The sequence below is a fragment of the Mirounga angustirostris genome, unplaced genomic scaffold (genome assembly GCF_029215605.1).
Source record: "Mirounga angustirostris isolate CCGP_5_RB_7025 unplaced genomic scaffold, mMirAng1.0.hap1 SCAF_5, whole genome shotgun sequence".
In the NCBI taxonomy this organism is placed as follows: Eukaryota; Metazoa; Chordata; class Mammalia; order Carnivora; family Phocidae; genus Mirounga; species Mirounga angustirostris.
The window spans coordinates 95,540,802-95,565,821 of NW_026991713.1; the positions used below are offsets into that span (position 1 = coordinate 95,540,802).

Consider the following 25,020-nt stretch of genomic DNA (forward strand, 5'->3'; position numbering starts at 1 on the left):
GTACCTATGAGGTTTAAAAGGGACTATTTAGGGTGCAAATCACTGATTTTGTTCTTTGTTATCAATTATAAAACAAAATTTATAAGGAGAAAGACATAACTTGATTAAACCAAGAATCCTTAATTATCTAAACATTTTAATTGTCTTTGGTGCAAAGTGATCCAGTCTGAAGCTTTGGAGGTACCTATAACATAACGCCACGGTGAGTACACGTAGGAAATGTGTTTTGTTAAGATTTTTTTTTGTTTTCACACCATTTGTTGTTTGTAGTTGTAATGTAGAGGTTTTTTCTAAATTGAAGTTAATTATAAAGTTAAAATTGGACCACTCTGCAATAACATTCTAAGATAAAATTGCTGTAAATTAAGGAGATGTGTGGTCCAGTGTTTAATTACTCCCTAAAAGATTTTCTGTTGTCCTTTGGCCAGTTGGCTAATAACATGGGTACGCAAGAGGTTAAGGTGCGCCTTTCCAGTTATCTAGTTAGTCTTGTCTTTTACAGGAAAGAATAGATTCTGAATATGTAAATATAACGTATGTGTTTATCGAATAATGCAAATAATTTTCTGCCTTATACTTTTTATATAATTTCCTGCTTGATGATTTTACATATTTTATCATCTTTATCTCCATGGCACTTGTGAAGCAGAGATGAAGTCAACCCAATTGTGGACAGACGTGGTGGCAGAGTCTCCGGTGTGCTGAGAATGTTTTCCCAAAGCACCACTTACCAAAACATCTCTGGACACAAATACAGATTTTTAATATTCATTCATGTTCAGTTGCTTCTTGTGACTTTTGGCCTACCTATCTAACCGTTTGGGATTTTGATACCTGACTCTGGTCACACAAAGATTAATGTTTCCCCTCCACTTTATGTCATCTCAAAAATCTGACCAATGTATCCTACAGCCAAATAAATGAGCTAATTGTCAGTTGTGCATATTTTCTAAGAAGATATTTGCATAAGGGGAAACACTGGAATGAAATAGGAAGTTCAGGGCTATCCTCCTCGTTTCTTTTGGGCTTTGTCCACAGAGACCTTAGTAATCACATTTGTGATTACCTGACTCTCTCTTCCTCTGGCTATACTTGGTCTAGGCTATAAAATCCAATTTTCTCTCTCAGGGATTCTGAATTTGAGCTGAGAGACATAGGGACTGGTTTTAAGAATCAAACCTTGTTGATGGCAGGGCCCTAGGTTTAAGATCCAAGTACATTTGTGTCTGTGATTTCCCAAGCTACCTTGGTTCACACTTATGGAAGCCTGGTTGTTCATCTCCTTCTTGGATTCTGTGAAATGCATGAGCAGCCATCTTATACATTTATTTTTTCTTTAGCAGTTTTTAGTAGGCTTCTATTATTGGCAAATGAAAAAACTTAACATAAATAATAAACAGGGTATACAGACAATAAAAAGTAGGAAGATGACAATCTGGGAAGGATTGGGATGCAGTCTAAATATATGGTGGTTTGGGGGAGCAGCTATAACCTTAAAATGAAAATTAAGTATGCCCTTGACTATAAAAGAAATATAGGAGTAAGTGTCTAATCTCTGTTTCTTGTGGATTTCATCTTCTGTACATAGTAGTCAGTAGCCTGGAAGTATGGATGCTGTCTACACAACTTGAAGAAAGTTCTTTGGTTAATGTCTTTGACTACAGTCTGGCCTCGAGATTGTGTCCACAGCGTTTGTGGGAAGAAAAGCAAAGCTTTAATGTTGGTCTGGACATATTCACTCATAACCATTTCTGGTTTGTTCTGGCCTGTCTGACCTCTGAGAAACATATTTTCCCAGATTAGGGCTCTTTACTTGCTGAACCAAAGAGGAAGCTGTGGGTTCCTATTGAGTCATTGGATTGTTGCTGTGTTTTCCATCCTGTTTGCCCATGTTGGTTTCTTCACCATTATTGTTGGTATACATCTTTCCTTTCTCTGCCTCTTGCATGGACTCTTTTTTTTCCCCAGTGTATTCCAGTCTGCTCTTCATACTAAACATGTTTTTATTTCTTTTTAGTCTTTTTTAAAAAATTATGTCAGCTAGTATTTATTCTGTTAGTGGCTTTTTATCCGATAGAATGTTTTTCTTTTCTCAGAGGACTATAACCCAGTGGTTAACCGTATGGGCTGGAGTGCCATATTACCTACATCTGAATTCCAGCTCTAGAATACTCTATGCAGGAGCTCAGGCAAGTTTTTAACTTTTCAAAGACTTAGATATGTTATTTGTAAAGGGGGAAATGATAGTACTTACTTGATTGTATGGAGAGTAAGCAAGTTAATTTCTGTTCAGTGCTTAGACGAGTGCCCGGCATATCAACAAGTATTAACTATTGATGCTTTAGATGTATGTTTTAAATAATGCTCCAAGGTTACAGCTAGTGTAGCTGGCACTCATATTCCCCCAGGTGTATTGCTTGGGTTACTTGTATTAGCTTTTTTTTGACCAATGTTTAAATGAAGTATTCAAAACCTTTCTCAAACAGCCGAAATCATTATTTTGTTTTTATAAAATACTTAATTGTTTGAGAAATCCCTGAGGTATTTCCAGCTTTGGAAACTGTGGATATAGCTCATCTTCTTCATTAATGTGAAAAGCACATGGTTTTTGAGCTGTCATAACCGAAGTCTGTAAAACAAGCCAAATTTGTTTGACTCCCGTGTTTACAATGGCTATCTTCATCAAAACCGAATACTAAGATGCCTTCATTTACATTTTCTAAATCATGATGAATGCTCTTTAGAAGCTAATTTCAAAATATCTTGTGCTTGCTTTAGTGACAGTCATTAAAATGAAGCTCATTAGTTAGTAGTGGACACCTGTTGTCCTCTACTTTCAATGAGGTACATATGTACCTCTTTTCCAATCTGTGGGAAGTGTATTCCTTCTTTCTAGAAGACATAGAGAGCTGACCAATGGCTTGAGTATGCCATTGACCTGCTAATTTGAAATTTTATAGCATTACTTCAATTCATGAATTTCAAACATTACTCTTGCTTGGCTTTTTGCTTCCAATAACTTGAGTGATCCTGCCTTTACTACAATCATTAAGGGCTTTTTGGTCTCATTTGCATGATTTCAGTTTAAGAACATTTGTGCAAGAGAAACTATTTTCCTGCGTGGTAATAATAATGATGGTGACTACTCATACAGTATTTAACTTACACTGGTATGGTCAATGCTAGTTTTCAAAGTTCCTTAAAATAATTTGCATAATTTTATTATGATCCCCTCATTGAGGATGGGATAAAGAAAAGCTAGAATTTTGTCCTTAGGGATTATAAACTCTAAGTTTTGACATACTATGTCAGAAGTGTGTGGGTGTGGTAGGGGGACACACTAAAGGTCCAACAAAATATCTGGATAATGAATCAAAGAAAACCTGTATAGCCACCTTGTTAGGAATCAGTCTACACATCATCCATACTTGTCAGCCACTTTCTTCTCCAGGCTTTCCAGCTGCATCCACCAATGTCAACCTCCTACACACAGTCTTGCTTAGTTTTTGAGTTAACCTGAGAAATCACAAAAGACATCAACTCCTCTAATTTGTAGGCTTGAAATTAATTTTGCTGTTGATAGACCTGATATATACTATGCGAGGTACATGCATTGTATATGAATTTTGAAATTCTCTACCCTATCCTCATACTCTCTGCAAATACACCCATTTTTTGGATCCATTAAATATGATTAGGTTTCTGCCTCAGTTTTTAATGCCCACGACTCTGGGTTTCTGCTGAATTTTGGGCCCTGAGCTAAAAATTTAATTGACTCTCAATCTTATCCTTTCTAACCCTCTCCCCTAACTGTTCTCCAAACCTAAAAGCATGTATTATCAAGACTCTCAGTGCTCATACTTGTCTGATTTCAGCTACGACCATTGGCTTGAACATTCTCTTGCACCTGAGTCATGACTCCAGAGTTTGGCTTCCTCAGAGATTGACAATATCTGCAACCATGGCTGAGTTAGACATGCTTTCTGGTCACTGTATAACTGATTCCTCGTTCTTTTTTTTTTTTTTTTTTTTTTAAGATTTTATTTATTTGACAGAGAAAGACACAGTGAGAGAGGGAACACAAACGGGGAGTGGGAGAGGGAGAAGCAGACTCCCCGCCGAGCAGGGAGCCCGATGCGGGACTCGATTCCGGGACTCCAGGATCATGACCTGAGCCAAAGGCAGTCGCTTAACCAACTGAGCCACCCAGGCGCCCCTGATTCCTCATTCTTATTCCTGTGCTCTAATGCACTCAGAGAGGTTAGTTAGCTTTTGCCATTATAATACTCTAATCTCTTGAACTAACTTATATACTCTTGCCAATTTGGGTAGTATGGAATAGCAGAAAGAATGCAAACTCTGCAATCATAAAGGTCTATCGTCAAATAAAGTATGCGCAAGATGATAATTCAAATAGTATAAAAGAGTTCATGGTGAAAAGCAATAGTCTCTCACATCATCCTTTCCTACCCTAACCCTACTATGCACAGGTAAATTGTTTTAGCTGTATCCTTTTCTTTCTTTTCTTTCTTTCCTTCTTTCTTTCTTTCTTTTTCCTTTTCTGGTGATGTTTTCCATGACTCTAAATATCTCTATTTTTGAACATTATAATCTAGTACTCCTTGCTCCCCTAATTCTTTTTTACTTTCCTTCTATTTTCACTTTTTCTTCAAATTTTGAAGATTGAATGATGATTATTACTTTCAGTTATTAATTTATTGGTTAGTTTTTTTAAAAAAAGATTTATTTATTTATTTATTTATTTATTTATTTATTTATTTGAGAGAGAGAGAGAGAGCACGGATGGAGGGAGGCACAGAAGGAGAGGGAAAGATTCTCAAGCAGACTCCCTGCTGAGCACAAGAGCCCGTCATGGGGCTTGATCTCACAACACTGAGATCATGATTTGAGCTGAAACCAAGAGTTGGACATTCAACCGACTGACCCACACAGGTGCCCCTGTCAGTCACATTTTTAATTTTACCTTGTCAAGGTTGTTGGCATTCACATTGTATACTACAGTCATGATCAAGTGTCCATGTTTTGTACAGAGGCTAATTCTAGTCAACAAACTTACATGATCATGAATCTTTTGGGCCAAAAGATGGGCTAAGATTATGTATAGGTCCCATGTCTCAATTTTGATTTATTTAGAGAAGATTGCTCCTTCCAATAAGGTCAAATGGATTCTATAAGTTATTTTAACTCAAGTTACATTTTAATTTGCTTCCTAATTAGACTCTACTTTGTCATATAGCTTTTTCCCCTGGTATTGCTAATTGCTTTTTCTTGTATATCCTGCTTCTGTTATGCTCTTATTTTTCAACCCTTCCAATTAGTGTGCCTCTTACATGGCATTCAGCTTTAATCTGGTTTTCTCAGAACCCTCCTTCTGCTGCCCTGTACTGGACCCATTGCTATTCACAGTGGCCATCCAAGGACTTCCCTTCCTGGCTCTTCTGGTCAGATCTACTGTTTCTTATACACTGTGCCTTTCTCTTTGTTGCTGTGGGCATAACTTTTTGTCTACAAACTTAAATGTGCAAATAATTTCACATTTTTAAGTAAAAATAAATCTGATTCTGAAATTCTGGTATGCCAGCTGGTTAGGAAACTCAGTCTCAGTCATCTTGGGGCTCCTCTCCCCTCACTGCAATTGCAGGAGGATCCAGGAAGCCTATGTGTTGTCCAGTAAAAAAGAGAGGGACTCTTAATCTTCAGTGCATTGTGGTCACCACTGCTTGTACCATTGTTTAAGTCTGTGTGGGATCTGGGTAGCGGATGGCATCAGATTTTCTGTGACAACAGTCCGGTTTCTCTCAGTGAACTAAAGCTTTTCTTCTCTGAAGTCTATCCACTTTGGGGATCTCTGTCAGGATGCAGAGTACAATTCCTTAAGGTTACTGGAATGTGACAACTTTTGTTCACATCTAAGTCTTTTTTTTTTTTTTTAAAGATTTTATGTATTTATTTGACACAGAGAGAGAGAGATCACAAGTAGGCAGACAGGCAGGCAGAGGGAGAGGGAGAAGCAGGCTCCCTGCTGAGCACAGAGCCCGATGTGGGGCTCCATCCCAGGACCCTGGGATCATGACCTGAGCCAAAGGCAGATGCTTAACCATCTGAGCCACCCAGGTGTCCCTGTTCACATCTAAGTCTTTGGAAATCTCCCTTCTATCTCTTTATTTGCCCTTTAGATGAATCACTCCAAGTATCACCATCTTCTGAAAAACAAAGGGGAGAAAGGGATATTGTTCATTACCAGGAACTTTTTCTTTTTGGCCCTGTACCACATACCTTCCCTGAAGTGAGAAAACATAGACCTGGTGACCTAGGAAGGTGTAATTTCCTTATTTCTAGTACCCATTTAAAATGGTAAAAAATCAAAGATCAACTTTATTTCTTTCTTTTGAGGAGATCTGTATTTTTTTCTCTCTGGAAGAGTTTAGGGCCCTTTCTTGATGCTCAATCTTTTAAAATACTTTGAGGCTATGAGCATTAGTTTGTCATTTTTATGTATTTGCTTTTCATAACATTATTTTAGAACAAAAAATGAGAGAAATTTCTTGTAAAATACTGAGTCTCTGTCACATTTGAAAGGGACCCTGTTTCATCTAATTAGTGACTCATTTACTAATTATGCAACCTCATATTGTCCCTAAATCTCCCGGCACTTGTGGGATGTGGTGGGACAAACAATGCTTACTCATCTTCTAAGTCATCCCTTCCTCCAGATGCCTTCTTTCCTTCCTCTGCAACCCTACTCCAGCCCCAGTCTGGGTTGTATGCTCCCATTTTTCTTCATTATTATCCACTAATTCTTTCTGGGTAGTATTCATTAAATATATAAGCATTTGTTGAAAATCTGTTTTTCCCTAATACAGTGTCAGCATTAGGGGGATGGATAATTTGGATTTATTTTGCCCATGGCCTTTTCCCCAGTGCCTAGAAAAGTCCCTGGTACATAATAGATACACTGTGGAATTGGTGAAAAACAATGTTCCCTCTTGTATTCCCAGAAACTACAAAGTGCTTAGCACATAGTAGATACTTTCCAAATATTTGCTACCAATCAACTGATTCATTTTTATTTTCATCACCTTCCTGGCCTTGGTTTCTTCATCAGGAATTTCCCTGTTATGTTTATTTCCTATATATCTTTTTCAGGTTCCATCATCAGGATGAGTCCAAACACTTTGAATGCAAAGAATTACTTCTTTGCTAAGTTTTGATGCAAGATTTGAGGTTGAAATGTTTCTTTCACTCTAGAGCAATAATTCATCTGTGAGATACTGTGGGACAGGCTGACAAAAGCCATTAAAGTGAAAATGGCAAAAACCAAAACCCATAGTGTGGAGGGGATTGCACAACCCAAAAGAATGCACAGCTCAGAATTTTCTCAACTAACAGGCTTTGCAATAATGCACTGTGAAGTTTTGAATAGCAGATTATTCTGGATCCCTCACTCTAACAAACTCTTAGGCTTGCATTCCATAGACTCCTCTCCATTTCTGGGCCTGGTTGCCACACATGGTTTGCTTATTTGGAAGGGTTGTCTGACCAACATCTTAATGAATTTAGTAGCCTGATTTGATTTTCATATCACTTAAAAAAAAGAATTTATTTATTTATTTAGAGTGCAAGCAGGGGGAGGGGCAGAGGGAGAGGGAGAGAGAAAATCCCAAGCAGACTCCCCGCTAAGCACAAAGCCGGATATGGGGCTCAATCTCAGGACCCTGAGATCATGACCTGAGCTGAAAACAAGAGTTGGACACAACTGACTGAGCCACCCATGTGCCCCTTCATACCACTTTTTTAAAGGATGTTTGCCCTTTTTTATTCTTGTTTTTACTTCAAAGAAATAATATTTTTTATCATATAGGTGTTTATTGTTATGAACTTCTCTATTAAAACTGCTTTTGTTGCATCCCATGAGTTTTTCTATGTTGTATTTCTTTTTATATTTCCATTTTCATTTGGTTCAAGACATATTTTGATTTCTAGTTTGATTTCTTTTTTTAAATTTCTTTTTTGACCCAAGGTTAAAATATTATTTTATGGTGTGTGAAGTATGCCATAATCAAATAATAATAATGATTCCTTTTTTTTAAACATTCCCCCAAAGGTATTTATTTATTTATTTTTTAATCAGTGAGGTTTTTTTTTAATTATGTTATGTTAGTCACCATACAGTACATCATTAGTTTTTGATGTAGTGTTCCATGACTCACTGGATATAACGTCCAGTGCTCCATGCAGTACATGCCCTCCTTAATACCCATCACCGTATGGGCTCACCCATCCCCCCACCCCACCCCTCTAAAACCCTCAGTTTTTTTCTTGGAGTCCATAGTCTCTCATGGTTCGTCTCCCCCTCCAATTCCCCCCACTTCGTTTTTCCCTTCCTTCTCCTAATTTCCTCCATGCTATTCCTTATGTTCCACAAATAAGTGAAACCATATGATTATTGAAGATTTCTTTAAATGAAATGGACTACATTCCCTAATCAAAAGACATAGAGTGACTCAATGAATAGTATGTATGCATATAGGAGCATGTTGTTTAACCTCATATATTTGTGAATTTTTCAGGTTTTTTCTTGCACTTGATTTCTAGATTTATACCATTGTGGTCAGAAAAGATGCTTAATATGATTTCAATCTACTTAAATTTATTAAGACTTGTTTTGTAGCCTAACATGTGATCTCTGCTAGAGAATGTTCCATGTACACTTAGGAAGAGTGTGTATCATGCTGCTCTTGGATGGAGTGTTTGGTACATGTGTGTTAGGTCCATGTGTCGTTTAAGTCCAATGTTTCTTTATTGATCTTCTGTCTGGGTGATCAATCTGTTGTTGAAAGTGGGGCATTGAAGTCTCCTACTATTATTGTACTGCTGTCTATTTCTCCCTCCAGGCCTGTTAATATTTGCCTTATATATTTAGGTGATCCTATGTTGGTTGCATGAATTCGTCTCCCCCTCTGATTTCCACCCCCTTCATTTTTCCCTTCCTACTATCTTCTTCTTCTTCTTCTTCTTTTTTTTTTTTTTAACATATAATGTATTATTTGTTTCAGAGGTACAGGTCTGTAATTCATCAGTCTTACACAATTCATGGTGCTCACCATAGCACATACCCTCCCCAATGTCTATCACCCAGCCACCCCATCCCCCCACCCCCTACCACTCCAGCAACCCTCAGTTTGTTTCCTGAGATTAAGAGTCTCTTATGGTTTGTCTCCCTCTCTGGTTTCATCTTGTTTCATTTTTTCCTTCCTTCCCCTATGATCCTCTATCTTGTTTCTCAAATTCCTCATATCAGTGAGGTCATATGATACATATCTTTCTCTGATTGACTTATTTCGCTTAGCATAATACCCTCTAGTTTCATCCATGTCATTGCAAATGGCAAGATTTGGGGAGGTTTTCTTTGATGGCTGCATAATATTCCATTGTATATATATACCAATCTTCTTTATCCATTCATCTGTTGATGGACATCTGGGCTCTTTCCATAGTTTGGCAATTGTGGACATTGCTGCTATAAACATCCAGGTGAATAGGCCCCTTCAGATCACTACATTTGTATCTTTAGGGTAAATACCCAGTAATGCAATTGCTGGGTCATAGGGTAGCTCTATTTTCAACTTTTTGAGGAACCTCCATACTGTTTTCTAGAGTGGCTGCACCAGCTTGCATTCCCACCAACAGTGTAGGAGGGTCCCCTTTCTCCGCATCCTCGCCAACATCTGTCATTTCCTGACTTGTTAATTTTAGCCATTCTGGCTGGTGTGAGGTGGTATCTCATTGAGGTTTTGATTTGTATTTCCCCAATGCTGAGTGATGTTGAACAGTTTTTCATGTGTCTGTTGGCCATTTGGGTGTCTTCTTTGCAGAAATGTCTGGTCATGTCTCTGCCCATTTCTTGATTGGATTATTTGTTCCTTGGGTGTTGAGTTTGATAAGTTTTTTTATAGATTTTGGATACTAGCCCTTTATCTGATATGTCATTTGCAAATATCTTCTCCCATTCTGTCAGTTGTCTTTTGGTTTTGTTGACTGTTTCTTTTGCTGTGCAAAAGCTTTTTATCTTGATGAAGTCCCAATAGTTCATTTTTGCCCTTGCTTCCCTTGCCTTTGGCGATGTGTTTAGGAAGAAGTTGCTGCAGCTGAGGTTGAAGAGGTTGCTGCCTGTGTTCTCCTCAAGAATTTTGATGGATTCCTGTCTCACATTTAGGTCTTTCAACTATTTTGAGTCTATTTTTGTGTGTGGTGTAAGGAAATGGTCCAGTTTCTTTCTTCTGCATGTGGCTATCCAATTTTCCCAACACCATTTGTTGAAGAGACTGTCTTTTTTCCATTGGACATTCTTTCCTGCTTTGTCAAAGATTAGTTGACCATAGAGTTGAGGGTCCATTTCTGGGCTCTCTATTCTGTTCCATTGATCTCTGTGTCTGTTTTTGTACCAGTACCATACAGTCTTGATGATGACAGCTTTGTAATAGAGCTTGAAGTCCAGAATTGTGATGCCACCAGCTTTGCTTTTCTTTTTCAACATTCCTCTGGCTATTCGGGGTCCTGAACACCTACGAACTCAACAAGAGATATAATTCTCCTTTTTGATGGGGTCTTTGTCTGGTTTTGGGATCAAGGTAATGCTGGCCTCATAAAACGAGTTTGGAAGTTTTCCTTCCATTTCTATTTTTTTGGAACAGTTTCAGAAGAATAGGTATTAATTCTTCTTTAAATGTTTGGTAGAATTCCCCTGGGAAGCCACCTGGCCCTGCGCTCTTGTTTGTTGGGAGATTTTTTTTTTTTTAAGATTTTATTTATTTATTTGAGACAGAGAGAGAATGAGAGGGAGGAGGGTCAGAGGGAGAAGCAGACTCCCTGCCGAGCAGGGAGCCCGATGCGGGACTCGATCCCGGGACTCCAGGATCATGACCTGAGCCGAAGGCAGTCGCTTAACCAACTGAGCCACCCAGGTGCCCCTGTTGGGAGATTTTTTATTACTGCTTCAATTTCTTTACTGGTTATGGGTCTGTTCAGGTTTTCCATTTCTTCCTGGTTCAGTTTTGGTAGTTTATAGGTCTCTAGGAGAGATATAGTTTACATACTATATAATTCAGTCACTTAAAGCACACAGATCAATGGCTTTTTTTTGCATATTCACAGATTGGTGCAAATTTCATCACAATCAATTTTAGACGATATCATTACCTGAAAAAAACCCACCTCACACCACTTAGTTATTACTCCAAAATCTATACCACCACCCCCTGCCCTAGGCAACCACTAATCTACTTTCCATATTTATGAATTTGCCTATTCTGGACACTTCATGTAAATGGAATCACACAATATGTGGTCTTTTGTGATTGACTCCTTTCACTTAGCATAATGTTTTTGAGATTCATCCATATTGTAGCATTTAGCAGTATTTCATTCCTTTTTATTGCCAAATAGTATTCTGTTGTATGGATGCAACATTTTCCACTCAGTTTTACTGAGATACAGTTGGCATATAACATTATGTAATTTTAAGGTATACAATGTATTGATTGGATGCATTTATAAATAGCAAAATGATTACCACTGTAGTATTAGCGACCACCTCCATCCTGTCACATATTTGCCATTTCTTTTGTGTGGCAAAAATGTTTAAAATCTATATTTTAGAACATTCAAGTATATACAATATTATCAGCTAATATCACCATGCCGTACATTAGACTGTTAATCTCATACCTGGAAGTTTGTACCATTTGACCAATATGTCCCCATTTTCCCCATTCCTCAACCCTTAGTAACCACTACTCTCTCTCTTCCTTAATTTGTCATTTTTTGATTCCACACATAAGTGATATCATACAGTATTTATCTTTCTCTGCCTGACTTATTTCACTTAACTTAATGCCCTCAATTTCCAACCAAATGGTTTCAAATGGCAGGATTTACTTCTTTCTCATGTTTGAATAATATTCCATTGTATACTTATACCATATCTTCCTTATCCATTCGGCTATTGTGAATAATGAATATAGTAGTGCAGATATCCCTACAATATTCTAATATATAAGAAACCAGAATTGGTATTACTGGATCATATGGTAGGTCTATTTATAATTTTTTGAGGAACCTCCACACTTTTCCATAGGGGCTGTACCAATTTGCATTCTTACCAACAGTGCACTAGGGTTCCCTTTTCTCCTTGTTAACAGTTGCTATCTCTTTTCTTCTTTTTTTTTTTTTTTAAAGATTTTATTTATTTATTCGACAGAGAGAGACACAGCGAGAGAGGGAACACAAGCAGGGGGAGTGGGAGAGGGAGAAGCAGGCTTCCCGCTGAGCAGAGAGCCTGATGTGGGGCTCGATCCCAGGACCCTGAGATCATGACCTGAGCCAAAGGCAGACGCTTAACAACTGAGCCACCCAGGCGCCCCTCTTTTCTTCTTAATAGAACCTTAATTTTAACAGGTGTGAGGTGATATCTCATTGTGCTTTTTTTTCCCACTGTGCTTTTGATTTGCATTTCCCTGATAATTAGTGATGTCGAGGACCTTTTCATGTGCCTCTTGGCTCTCTGTATGTTTTTGGAGATTATTCAGTTCCTCTGCCTCTGTTTAAATTGAGTTGTTAGGGTTTTTTTGCTATTGAGTTGTATTAATTCTTTATATTTTTTAGATGTTAATTCCTTATCAGATATGTGTTTTGTAAATGTTTTCTTCCATTCTGTAGGTTACCTTTTCATTTTATTAATAAGTGTTTTTGCACATCTGGAAAAAAAGTTTTTTAAAAAAGTTGAAAGCTTTTATTATTATTATTATTTTTAAAGATTTTATTTATTTATTTTGACAGAACACAAACAGGGGCAATAGCAGGCAGAGGGAGAGGGAGAAGCCAGCTCCCTGCAGGGAGCCAGATGCAAGACTTGATCCCAGGACCCTGGGATCATGACCTGAGCTGAAGGCAGTTGCTTAACCAACTGAGCCACCCAGGCACCTGAGCAGAAAAGCTTTTAAATTTGAGGTAGTCCCACTTATTTATCTTTGCTTTTGCTGCTTGTGCTTTTGCTCTCATACCCAGGAAATCATTGCTGACACCAATGTCAAGGAGTTTTATCTCTAGGTTTTTTCCTAGGAGTTTTATAGTTTCAGGTCTTAAAGTCTTTAATCCATTATGAGTTCATTTTTATTAGTGGTGTAAGATAAGAGTAAGAACCACATTCTTCCACTTGTGGTTATCCACTTTTCCCAACACCATTTTGAAGGGACTATTCTGTGTCCACTGAGTATTCTTGGCTCCCTTGTCAAATATTAGTTGACCATATATGCAGGAGTTTCTGGGCTTCCAATTCTGCTTCACTGATCTATGTGTCTATTTTTATGCAGTACCACACTGTTTTCATTACTATAGCTTTGTAGTATAATTTGAAACCAGGAAGTGTTATGCTCCAGTTTTGTTCTTTTTTCTCAGTGTTGCTTTGGCTATTTAGAGTCTTTTGTTGTGCCATACAAATTTTATTTTATTTTTTTAATTTTTGTGGAAAATATAATTGGGATTTTGATAAGGATTGCGTTGAATCTATAGATGGTTTTGGGTAGTATAGACATTTTAACAATACTAATTCTCCTGATCCTTGAATACAGGGTATCTTTCCATTTGTTTGTGTCCTCCTTATTATTATTTTTTTATCAAAGTCTTATAGTTTTCAGTGCAGTTATTTTATGTCCTTAGTTAGATTTATTCCTAATTATTGTAGTGTTTCTGATGCTATTGTGAATGGAATTGTTTTCTTTATTTCTTTTTCAGATGTTTTGTTGGTGGTCTATAGAAACAAAATGATTTTCTGTGTGATAATTGTATCTTGCAACTTTATTTAATATGTTGATTAGTTCTAGAAGTTTTTTGATGGAGTTCTTAGGATTTTTTGTATATGGGATCATATATGCAGACAAAAGCAATTTTACCTCTTCCTTTTCTGTTTGGATGCCTTTGATTTCTTTTTCTTCCCTGAGTGCTCTGGCTAAGGCTTCTAGTGCTATGCTGAATAGAAGTGGTGAGAGTGGGCACCTTTGTCTTGTTTCTGATCTTAGAGAAAGAACTTTCAACTATTCACCATTGAGTATGATGTTAGCTGTGGTTTTGTCATATATGGCCTTTATTGTGTTGAGGAATGTTCCTTCTATACTTAATTTTTGAGTATTTTTATAATAAAAGGATGTTGTACTTTGTCAAATGCTTTTTCTGCATCTATTGAGATGATCATATGATTTTTATCTTTTATCCTATTAATATGGTATATTACATTTATTGATTTGCATATGTTGAACCATCCTTATATCCCAGGTATTATTGCCATTTAATCATGGTGAATGATTTTTTTAATGTGCTGTTGAATTTGGTTTGCTATATTTTGTGGAATATTTTTGTATCTATATTCATCAGGGATAATGGTCTGTAATTTTCTTTTCTTGTAGTATCCTTATCTGGCTGTGGTATCAGAGTAATGCTATCCTCATAAAATGAGTTTGGGAGTATTTCCTCCTTTTCAATTTTTTGGAAAAGTTTCAGGATTACCATTAATTCTTTAAATGTTTGGAAGAATTCACCAGTGAAACCATCTGGTCCTTGGCTTTTCTATTTTGAGAGATTTTTGATTACTGATTCAATCTCTTTACTTGAAATTGGTCTGTTCAGATTTTCTATTTCTTCATGTTTCTTTTTTTTTTTTTTTAAGATTTTATTTATTTGAGAGAGAGAGAGCATGAGCAGACAGGAGGGGCAGAGGTAGAGGAAGAAGTAGGCTCCCTGCTGAGCAGGGAGCCCGATGCGGGCCTCAATCCCAGGATCCTGGGATCATGACCTGAGCCGAAGGCAGATGCCCAACCGACTGAGCCATGCCTGTGCCCTCATTTCTTCATGTTTCAGTCTTCGTGGACTCCATGTTTCTAGGAATTTATTTCTTCCAGTTTATCTGGTTTGTTGGTGTATATTTTTCATAGTAGTCTCTCATGATCCTTTGTATTTCTGTGGTATTGGCTACAGTGTCATCTCTTTAATTTCTGGTTTCATTTATTTGAGTACTCTCTGCATTTCTGTGTTACGCTAGCTAAAAGTTTGTTGATTTTTTTTTTTAATCTTCTAAAAATGTCAGCTCTCAGTTTCAATGACCTTTTATATTTTTGGTCATGAAGCCCAATGTGGGGCTCAAACTCATGACCTTGAGATCAAGACCTGAGCTGAGATCAAGAGTCAGACTTAACCTACTGAGTCTCCCAGGTGCCCCTGCTCAGTTTTTATTTCATGTATTTATCTGGTCTTTGTTAATTCCTTTCTGCTAATTTGGGCTTGGTTTGTTCTTTTACCAGTTCCTTGAGGTGTAAAGTGAGGTATTTGAGCTATTTTTTGTTTCTTGAGGTAGTCTGGAATCACTATAAACTTCCCTCCTAGAACTGCCTTTAGGGGCACCTGGGTAGCTCAGTTCGTTGAGTGTCTACCTTTGGCTCAGGTCATGATCCCAAGATCCAGGGATTGAGCCATGCATCGGTCTCCCTGCTCAGTGGGGATTCTGCTTCTCCCTCTGCCCCTCCCCCTGCTTGTGCTCTCTCTCTCTCTCTCTCTCACTCTCTCTCAAATAAATAAATAAAATCTTTAAAAAAAAGAACTGCTTTTGCAGTCTCCCATATGTTTTGATATGTTGTGCTTTCATTCTCAGTGGTTTAAAGATATTTTTTTCTTTCCTCTTTTTTTTTAGAGAATGAGAGAGAGAAAGCATGTGCACACATGTGTGCATGAAACTTGTTGGGTAGGTGGGCAGAGGGAGAGGGAGAGAAAGAATCTTAAGCAGGTTCCACTCCCGGCTTGGGACCTAACACCAGGCTCGATCTCATAAGCCTGAGATCATGACCTGAGCTGAAATCAAGAGTCACTTAATCAACTGAGCCACCTAGGTGCCCCTCCCTTTTGATTTCTTTGTTGACCCATTCAGGAGCATGTTGTTTAATCTCCATATATTTATGTTTTTTCTAGCTTTCTTCTTGTTATTGATTTCTAGTTTCATTGTGTTTGGAAAACATACTTGGTATGATTTCAGTCTTCTTCTTTTTTTTATTTCAGTCTTCCTAAATTTGCTAAACTTGTTTTGTGACTATCATGTGATTGATCCTGAAAAATATTCCATTTGCACTTAAGAATGTATATTCTACTGCTGTTTGATGGAATGTTTTGGATATGTCTGTTGGGTTCATTTGGTCTAAAGTTTGTTTCAAGTCCATTGTTTCCTTACTGATTTTCTGTCTCAGTGATTTATTTGTTGTTGAAAGCAAAGAATTGAGATCCCCTACTATTATTGTATTATTTTCTATTTCTCTCTTTAGGTCTGTTTATATTTTCTTGAAATATTATAGATGTTCTGATGTTGTGTACATATATATTTGTTTGTTTTATTTTCTTGATGTATTGACCTTTTACCATTACATAATAACTATCTTTGTCTTTTGTTACCATTTTGGGCTTAAAGTTTATATTGTCTTATTTTAGGATAGATTTTTGTTTTGTTTTTGCTTGCATAGAGTATCTTTTGCTATCCCTTCACTTTGAATCTCTGTATATGTTTACAGCTGAGGTGAGTCTCTTGTAGTCAGTGTATAGTTGGATCTTGTTTTTTTTAACCATCTGGCCACTCTATGCCTTTGATTAGAGAATTCAATCCATTAACAATTAGAGTAATTATTGATAGGCAAGAACTTACTAACGCCATCTTATTGTTTTCTGGCGTTTCATGGTTCCATTTTTTTTTTTTTTTTGCTTTCTTTATGCCTTCCTTTGCAATCAATGATTTTCTGTAGTGGTATGCTTTGTTTCCTTTCTCTTTATCTTAGTGTATCTATTTTAGATTTCTACTTTGTGATTCCCATGAGGTTTACATAAAACATCTTGTAGATATAACATTCTATTTTATGCTGATAAAAATTTAACTTTGCTTGCATGCCAAAACTCCATCTTTTATTCTCCCTCTTTGTACATTTTTGATGTCAACATTTACATTTTTATTGTGTCTCCATCCATTAACAAGTTGTTGAAGCTATAGCTATTTTTTTAAAAATATGTATTTATTTATTTTAGAGAGAGAAAGCACATGGAGGCAGAGGGAGAGAGAGAATCTCAGCAGGCTCCCTGCTGGGCATGGAGCCCAGTGTGGGGCTCAGTCCCACAACCCTGAAATCATGACCTGAGCTGAAATCAAGAGTCAGACACTTACTTTACCAACTGAGCCACCCGGCGCCCCTGTCTTTTTGTGATCTTAACTATCTCTTGGATACATCTTTTCATTTGGCTCAGGAAACTTTCTAGAGCACAGTTTCTCTCATGTGTTTGAAATCATGTTTGTTTTCTGGGAACACAGAATATGCCAGGTGTGGTTTATTTTTTTCTGTTCTAGGTGGGATTTGTATATCCTCTAAGACTCCTAGATTCTTTTAATAAAGAACACATATTACTTTAGACAAAGATGTAGTTTCTAGGGTTGCTTTGAGAGTTTGTGGGTAGAGACTATTATTGCTGTGGGAATACTTTTGACTGTGACAGTGTTGAAAAATATATGTGTTGTCAAATTTATAATTTTACTTCCTCCCACTTCCAGCTTTACATAGCAAAGTAGTATTTCATTCAAGATCACTAAATATATATGTATATATATGTGTGTATATGTATATATGTGTATATGTATATATACTTAAAGTAATATTGTAGCTTAAGGAAAAAGGCAGGTGAAGGGCCATATTTTGGAAGCTAGAATTTAAGAAGGATCTCTAAGCTGCTAGGTACTTGTTTTTGTGATCTCAGGCTGCTGTAACAAAATACCATAGATTGGTGGCTTAAACAACGGGGATTTATATCTCACAGTTCTAGAGGTTGGAACATTTGAGATCACGATGCCAACATGGGTGGGGGACACAAACATTCAGTCCATGATAGCACTGTAAAAGAAGTCAGGGACCCTGATGATGTCTTTATCACAGAATGTTACATTTCCTTTTCCTTTGCCTTAATAAACTTATTTTCTTTCATCTAGGAAGATTTGAGGATTTAATCAACAGCTCCACCATCCCTTTCTCAACCCCAAAACAGAAGTTATTGTTTCTTTACATACAATATACATACATTGTGTACATTAAAAGCTTTAGCTCAGGGGTGTTTGGCTCAGTCAGTTAAGCATCTGCCTTCGGCTCAGGTCATGATCTTGGGGTCCTGGGATCGAGCCCCGCATTGGGCTCCCTGCTCAGCAGGGAGTCTGCTTCTCCCTCTCACTCTCCCTCTCAAATAAATAAATAAAATCTTAAAAAAAAAAAAAGCTTTAGCTCATTGCTCACATTGTCTTTTGCCATCTTGCACACAGCTTAGTCAGCTCAGAGAACTTTTTAAGGCAGAATTTACCTCAAGCATGTAACTGCCTTTGAAAATATAACATCCAAAAGAAAAAAAAAAAAGAGGAAGGAAGAAAGATGAAGGAATGTTTGTTAAATTTTTATTAAGCCTAATGATTATTCTTTTAGGGCATTGCTAAACTTTTTGTTTCAATGAATAAAAACAAATTGAGAAATTTCACATGACACACTAATCTAGTGATTGCAACGTACTTAATGGAAATTTCTACTGGTTGTTTTGGGTGTTGCTTTCCCAATTTCCTTTTGTCTTTGCTCTGTCTCCCAGAGTGAATCAAAGGAGACTTGTCTTTGAAAAGACTTCTTCTTTTGACTTGTCTTTTATATGGGGAACTTTCTGATCTTACCAGAATAAGTAAGATTAATATTCAATCTCAAGTATTTCTGAAGGTATACTCCTTACCCACGGAAATACACACTTGGGGCAAAAATAGAAGAGGCTTCTCATTCTGCCAACCACTGGACAGCAAGAGAGTTAACCCACAATGGGGCGAGAAGAACCTCAAAATAAATGTGAGTACATTCTCTCCTCTCAGTTTTAAAGAGGTAAATGTAATTATGACTAAGATTTAAAAATATGAATTAATGATAGTTGCAGTTGTGAAAATTGAAGATGATGATGATGAGGAGTTAAAGGAAATGACAATGACTTTGGTGAAGAGGAAGGTCATAGATAGATTCAAGTATGTTGGGTAAGAGAAACTTCTTTGTGAAACATAAATTGGGCCAAGAGAAGAGATAAATTATACAAAAGAAAAATAAGATGGAAAGAAAGAGAGTAATTTGGGAAGCTTCTTTTAAAGGCAAGAGGAAGAAGGAAGATAGACAAAACACACTGACTAAGGCTCACAGTTTACCTGAGGCTCTGACTTTATCCCATTTTATGCTGTACTTAAGGGTCACAATGTATTTGTATTACAAGAATATTAAGCAATATTTTTGAGAAATAGAACAAATGCAGTAAAATATAATTTTAAAATTAATGTTTTGCTTCACCTCATCGCTCCACCATGGCAAACTTCAATGGGACCATAATGTACACTGGTCCTGAAACACAACTTTTTATATAACAATATGTCTTGGAGACTTTTTCTGTCAATACATACTGATATATAGGATTATTTGAATCGCCGTGAAGAATTCCATCATAAAGATTCACCATCATTTAGAATCTGTACTATTAATAATACACATGCAAGTATTGATCTCTGGTGGGTTTTTTTTTCTATTTCCAAAAGTACTGCAATGAATATTCTTCCATATAAATAAGTTCAATTATTTCTATATGATAAAACTCTAGAATTGAAATTGTTGTGGCAAATGTGATGCATTTAAAAATTGATAAGTGCTACTAATTTGGTCTGTCTAAAGGCTTTCTAATTTATAGTTTAGCATATGCATGTGTTTCCTCACCAAAAGAGTTTATTTCTTCTCAGTCTTGCTGATACTACATATTTTCTATTTTCTTTTAAAAAGCTCATATGTGAAAATTATACCATAATATTTTAGTTTACATTTCTTTGATCATACTTTTTTGTTTAATGGTCATTTATAATTTCAGCAAACTAAATTTTCAGCAGATTTCCTGGTCAAACTTTTGCTCAGTTTTCAAATTGATTTTTGAAATTCTCTGTACAGTCTAGACATTAATATTGTGACAAAATTTTCTTTCATATGTCCCTTGTGTTTTAACATTATTTGTGTTATATGGATGTTTTAATATTTATGGACCCAAATTATCAATTTTTTATGATTTTTGGGTTTTCTGTCTTATAAAAAGCCTTTCCCTTCAAAAAAAAGTTTACATTTTAATGTATGTATGTATGTATGTTTTTATCTGTAAGCTCTAAAACTGATTTATTCAGGAGGAAATCTTTAAGCTCTCCTCTAGATCTAAAATATTGTGGATGATCTCGTATTTAGCTTGCTTCTCAGTAGAATATCTTCCCTAGTTGTTCTGGCAGAGAAGACAATGTATTTATCTTTCCTTTTGTCCTAGTAGGAGGCCAGCATTACCAGCTGATCCCGTGGGCCATTGCTGTTTTTTTCATCTCACTTCTCAGTGCTTGTTTTATTGCAGACTGTTTGGGTAAGTTATTAGCTGAAATGGAACTCACGAATTTCCCCAAACATTCATAAAGTTCCTCTAAGCTTTTTGTTATTTTGATCCCCCCCACCCCCAACATTTCAATCCATATTGCTTTTCAGGGTCTTGAATTTAAAATCCAGAGCTACATTTTTAACCTTCTATTCTTTGATGGTGCTGTCTTGTGTCAGGGAATGACACATGGAAGTTAAACCCTTTTCTATACATATGAAGGTTGGTGGCTGTAGTAAATCATTCCCCATTTTTGACTGAGATTACAAAGGGCTGTATCTTATCAGTAAAGAATAACCAGCAAAAACGCAACTTTCAGATGGACCATAGTCTGGCTTTGAAAAGAAGAACAGTTGAAAGGTTTGTTCTTTCTAATAGCAAGACCTTGTATAAAGTTATTATAATTACAGTAATACAGTTTAGGTGCAAGTACAGACAAATAGACCAGAGGAAAGGAATAGAGGGCTTAGTTACAGATCCTGCATGTATGAACTCTTTATATAAAACAGAAGGGGGTACTGCAGTCACAGGGAAAGGACAACTTTGTTCAATTAATGTGCTAGAGCACCACTGATTATCCTTATTCAAAAAATGAAATCAGTCTCCTGTATATCATAGACAAAACCAACCTGATGTGGATTCTTGGCCAAATGTGAAAAGCAAATCAATAATGCTTTTTAGAAAATAAATGGAGAATATATTCATATCCTCAAGGCAGGGAATGATTTCTTAAGTCATAAAATGTGCTAGCCAATGAAGAAAATATTGACCAATTATACTATATTAAAGCAAGAATTAGTGTACAACAAAAATACAAAGAAAGAAAACAGCCATAGGTGTTTGTAATGCATATAATTGATAAAAAAATTAATGTACGGTATATATAAACAATTCTTTCAAATCAGTAGGAAAAAAATCCTGACAATACAGCAGGAAAATAGGAAAATTTTGAATAGGCACTATAGGAAAGAAAAATTGAAATGTTTAATGAACACACAAAAAATGTCAAGCTCATTAGTTTTCAGGGAAATGAAAATTCAACTCCCAATGAGATACCATTGCAAACATACCAGGATGGCAATAATTAAAAAGTCTGGCACTATTAGATATTGATGATGATGTGGAGCAACTGGACCTCCAAAGAATTGCTGCTAGTGGGAGCATAGAGCAGTACAACCACTTTGGAAAACTTTGCCACTATCATAGTTGGCACTATGTATATTCCATTACCAGCAATTCCACTCAGGCATATAGCCTACAGAATGCATGCTTATGTGCTCTAGGATGCATGATCAAAAATGCTCAGAATGGTATAGTTCATAATAGTCAAACACTGGAAGCAATACAAATGTCGACCAGAAGAAAAATATATAAATACATTTTAGTGCATTAAGAAATAACACTAAGCAAAAGACAGAACCAAAATAATGCATATTTTATCATTCTATTTATATAAAAGTTCAAAGCAGGCAAATCTGATCTGTATGGTATAGGGATATGTTATCAAGTGGTAAAATTGTGAAGCAAAGCACAAAGTGATTACTTCAAAATCCATGGCATAGTTACCTTTAAGAGAGAGGAAGTGGGTTGTATTTGGGATGTGAAGGCCACCTGGGGTGTTGGCAATGTTGTGTTTCTTAAGCCAGATTGTTGTTACCTGGAGTTTTCACTTTACAATAATTTGATTAACTGTACATTTGTGTTTTTCACTTCTTTGCACTTGGTTATGTTTCAAAGTAAAAATATTTATTTATTTATTTATTTATTTATTTATTTATTTGAGAGAGAGAAAGGGGGAGAGAGAGTGCAAACGGGGTAGGCAAGGGGCAGTGGGGGAGAGAGAGAGAATATCTTAAGCAGGCTCAATGCCCAGCGCAGAGCCCAACATGGGGTTTGATCTCACAACACTGAGACCATGACCTGAGCCAAAATCAAGAGTTAGACAACCAACTGAGCCACCCAGGTGCCCCTCGAAGTAAAAATATTTAAAAGATAAATAAATGTATATGGCTCATAAAACTTGGCAGAACTATCACAATGTTTACTAAAAATCTCCACTCTTACACAGATTCTGATGGAAAAATATGCTTAAAAGCATATATACATAAAGGTTTGCAGAACTACTCCCATAAAGCACAAAATGGATAATATGATAATAAAAATGTTAGTTTTTGACAACTCTTTTCAACCTATTCACCTGGAGCTGGAACAAAGGAACTGGGTAGTAAGAATAGGAGTTACTTACCTTAACTCTTAGGGGAAGAGAAGGACCAGAATGATCAGCTCCTATTTCCCTAATTAAGTGATCATATAGGAAAAGAAAACTAACTCTTTTCCCTTTTGACAGTGACTCATCACAACATTCTACGCTGCAGGAGAGACACAAGAGTGTTCAAGTTACCAGAGTACCACACGAAGCTGACATGCACCAGAGAGAAGTCAAAATTGACAGGTAGATAGAAAAGGGCATAGGGGCGCCTGGGTGGCTCAGTTGGTTGGGCGACTGCCTTTGGCTCAGGTCATGATCCTGGAGACCCGGGATCGAGTCCCGCGTCGGGCTCCCTGCTCGGCGGGGAGTCTGCTTCTCCCTCTGACCCTCCTCCCTCTCATGCTCTCTGTCTCTCATTCTCTGTCTCACAAATAAATAAAATCTAAAAAAAAAGAAAAGGGCATAGGAGAATTTCTTTCTTACTTCCATTTCCATTTAGGTTCATAATCTGATTTAAAGTAATCAGTAGTAAACCAGGAGAGATTAAAACAACAAGAGTATCTGGTGTAAGAGTGAACATCAATAAAAGAAATAGATTTCTCATGACTGTAATCAGTTGAATAACTGGAGAATATAACAACACATTTAGGATCCATTTTTGGCATCCAAAATATAACATTAATTTAATTCCATTTTCTTTTAATTCAGCCATATCTTAAGGACTGTTTCCTCCTAGAATATACAGCTTTGCTGAAGTGACTTTGTCTCTTATTAAGCTAGAATTTGTAAAATCCCCCATCCTTTGGGAGGATGGGGAAATGCTTGAGAGTTCTAGTAGGTTCTCTACCCCCTTTAGATAAAATTTCCTGCGAAAGGCTTTGTCCTAGAAGCACTTCAAATATGGAAGTAAATACATGTAAGGACATTGAAAAATGATGTTGTCTTCTGAGAGAATATCTTGTAATTTTCGTATAGTCACTATGTGATTCAGATACTTTTGCTCAGAAATATTTAGAAATGTAATTTTCAGGATTTTTAAAAAAGGGGAACAGAATGATTTTGGTAATCCTGGTATTATTTCCAAAAAATGTTAACTGGATAGTTAGCAGAATAGCTATGCAATCTGTTACAGATGAAATGCTCCTTTGTAACTGACTTTCATTTCAATTTTCTCATGAGGGAGCACCTGGAATTGCTGTCCTTTTGGCTGGAGAGCCTTCCAGTCCAACTGCTATTTTCCTCTTAATGACAACAAGACATGGGCTGAGAGCAAAAGGAACTGCACGAGCATGGGGGCTCATCTGGCCACCATCAGCACAGAAGCTGAGTTGGTATGTTGGGAGGCTCCCATCCATCTCTCTGCTGGTTTGAATCTCTTTGCAGAGAAAGAGGAATTGCTCTGCTCTGCCTCTGTGCCTTTGCTTCATCTGTTTTATCTTCCTCCCTCATTTTTCTTCATCTGGCCCACTTCTGGTCTTTCCAGATTTGATTCACATGTTATTTCCTCCAGAAAACTACCCTGACTACCTTCCCTACTCCAGCCTCCCTGTTCTAATTTGGAGATACTCCCATGATATTTTCCGCACTGTGTGATCATGGCACTTACATCACTGTAGTGAGGTTATCTGTTCACTGCCCTGTCTTTGCCGATGACTCTGCTTTATAGAGGGCTGCAGCTGTGCTCTCCTAATCTTTGCATCTCCAAAGTCCTGCATAGTGCTAGGCACACTGGATAGGTCTTGATAAATGTTTGGTGATTAAGTGAATAAATGAATGGTTAAGCAGGACTGAAATAACTTCTCAGGAGAAAGCATAGGAAAAATAATTCAGTTGTGCGGTTGTAATTCTAAGTAAAAAAAAATTCTTAAGCTTAATTCGGTTCTTTAAAAACAAATGTATTTCCTCATGTAATATACTTCTATATATGTACCATAACTCATATTCAACTCTTTTCTTAGTTAGAGGGGTTTCCCAGAGGATTCTGTTCCCATGGCTTTGCAATCTATAGGTTCACCAACTCTTTGAATAAAATGGAACTTAATTTAATACACATGCAATTAAAGAAGGCAATTTTAAAAACAAAAGTTTTTAAAAATCTGATCCTATTAAACATTGTGCTAAGTGATTTGCAAGTATGATCTCCCTTACTCTTCACAGTAACTCTGTGAGGTAGTAGAGTTGTCCTTTTGAAGATGAGAAATCTTGGCAGAGGCAGGATTTGAAAGCAGATCTGTCTGATGACAATGCTTTTGTGCTTAGCTAATAAT

At 36.8% G+C, this 25,020-nt stretch overlaps 1 protein-coding gene across 3 annotated transcripts in view; it reads left to right on the forward strand.

The window, feature by feature from the left end:
- LOC123841477 (C-type lectin domain family 4 member D-like) overlaps nt 1-25,020 on the forward strand; it is a 63,979-nt gene that overhangs the window by 36,898 nt on the left and 2,061 nt on the right. Inside the window, exons 2-6 of one of the 3 annotated variants that reach the window (XM_064591618.1) lie at nt 4,038-4,260; nt 18,826-18,959; nt 20,449-20,535; nt 22,892-22,996; nt 23,937-24,084. In XM_064591618.1, the coding sequence (XP_064447688.1) occupies nt 18,958-18,959; nt 20,449-20,535; nt 22,892-22,996; nt 23,937-24,084 (342 nt within the window). In that variant the 5' untranslated portion in view covers nt 4,038-4,260; nt 18,826-18,957. Of the gene's footprint in view, nt 1-4,037; nt 4,261-18,825; nt 18,960-20,445; nt 20,536-22,891; nt 22,997-23,932; nt 24,085-25,020 lie in introns of all 3 variants that reach the window. The other 2 variants (XM_064591617.1, XM_064591619.1) reach the window with 2 other exon arrangements.